We start from the raw sequence: 1,854 nt of genomic DNA on the forward strand, positions 1-1,854 counted from the left end.
GAGGGAGGGGAAAAATGAGGACCTAATGCTGGGGGTTTAAGTGGAGAGAAAATGTTTTGAGAATGATGAGGGCAATGAATGTACAAATGCACTTTACACAATTGATGTGTGTATGGATTGTGATAAGAGTTGTATGAGCCCCTAATAAAATGACAAAAAAAAGAACCTGAAAAAAAAGATAGTTATTCAACAACAAAAAAGAAAAAGAAATTAAAGATATATACTTTCGCATTATAAGATAGTACTCCTTAATTTTTAATTACTGTTGAGCTTGAATAGAAGGTTAAAGGCAGGGGTGGGGAGTTTGATAACTCAACTTTCTATTTGACTTTATTTCTTAAATGTAAAGTCTAAAAGTACTTAATTCAAAAGGTTTTGAATTCAATAGGGGAAAAATGAGCTAGTAGCTGTAAAATGCTTAAAGTAGTGCCTTGCACAGAGTATATGCTATATAAGATAAAGTGGAAATTTGAATCAACGTTTCCAGCAATTAGGCGAAGTGGAATTCCAACCTATGACAGTTGGGTTAAACAATGTGTGCTCTTTTATGCAATAGTATACCTTATATTATATCGTTTAAACTCAAGTCACTTTGTGGAGACATCAATACCCAATCTAAGCACCTTCTGGAAACCCACTCTGAGTTCCTGGGTCCTAAGGGCATAGACCATGGGGTTAAAGGCTGGGGGCATGACATTGTGTAGCACATTGAGGAGAACAGGAATGAGCGGAACCCTTCTCCCTGCCAGGTGGGTGACATTTAATACAACAATAGCTGTATAGAAAAAGAGGATGAGGATGAGGTGGGAGCTGCAGGTACTGAGGGCCTTTGATGTTGCTTCAGCCGAGTTCAGTCTCAGGACTGAGCGAAGAATCAAAGTATAGGAAACACAGACCAGACTCATGTCACTCCCACCCACAACCCATGCCAAGGCTAATTGGTAGAACCTGTTAATGGTTATGTCATCACAGGCCAAACTGGTGACTCCCAAGTTAGAGCACAGGCAGTGCTCAATCTCGTTCCTCGAGCAGTAGTGTCTCTGGGCAGCCAGTACAGGCACTGGGATGGTCAACAGACCATTCCTGAGCACCATGGACAGTGTAGCTTTGACCACAAAAGTGTCAGTCACTATGGAAGGGTATTGAAGAGGATAACAAATGGCTACATATCTATCCACAGCCATACAGAGGAAAATTCCCGACTCCATGAATAAAAAAATATGAATGGCATAAATTTGAGTGAAGCATTCAGGGAGGCTGATGGACTTGGCATCAAACCAGAAGATGGCCAGGATCTTGGGCATGATGGTGGTGGCCAGACCAATGTCCACTACAGCCAAGAGACAAAGGAATTGATACATGGGTTGGTGCAGGGCAGGCTCATGGTGGATAGTGATCAAGATGAGGACATTGGCACCTAGAGCTAAGAGGTAGAGCAGGACCAGTGGCGGGGAGAGCCAGTGTTGCCATTCATGAATGCCGGGGAATCCCAACAGGATGAACTCAGATACTTGAAAGTTTGAACTATTGGCTGTGTTCCTGGTGGTATCCATATTGTGAGATATCTTTCTCTCAGCATCTGCCCATGAATTAGTAAGAAAAGAAAAATAATACTTTAGTTAGCTCAGCTGAAGACGCACACACACACACACACACACACACATAATGGTCATTTTGGACATAATTATCTTTCAACTCCCTTCAATTGCCTGGAAGAACTTCGGTTAAAGAAAAGGAAGGCTAAAACAGGTAGTAAGATGACTATTGTAGCAGAATTAAATGGAATAATTACTATATCTATTTTTAAGAGTAGAGTTTTTAATATGTTGAGAAATGTACAAGTAGGGAAATGCA

General features: G+C 41.0%; 1 protein-coding gene across 1 annotated transcript; it reads right to left on the reverse strand.

Annotated features, from left to right (window-relative positions):
* Positions 1–587: 587 nt before the first annotated feature.
* On the reverse strand, positions 588–1,553 carry LOC101644652 (olfactory receptor 688-like). Its single transcript, XM_030885728.1, has one exon. It carries the CDS (start codon positions 1,551–1,553, stop codon positions 588–590), a length of 966 nt encoding a protein of 321 aa, XP_030741588.1.
* Between the last annotated feature and the right edge of the window lie 301 nt (positions 1,554–1,854).

Source organism: Echinops telfairi, unplaced genomic scaffold, assembly GCF_000313985.2.
Source record: "Echinops telfairi isolate 266 unplaced genomic scaffold, ASM31398v2 ScPeMD7_41;HRSCAF=154, whole genome shotgun sequence".
Classification (NCBI taxonomy): domain Eukaryota; kingdom Metazoa; phylum Chordata; class Mammalia; order Afrosoricida; family Tenrecidae; genus Echinops; species Echinops telfairi.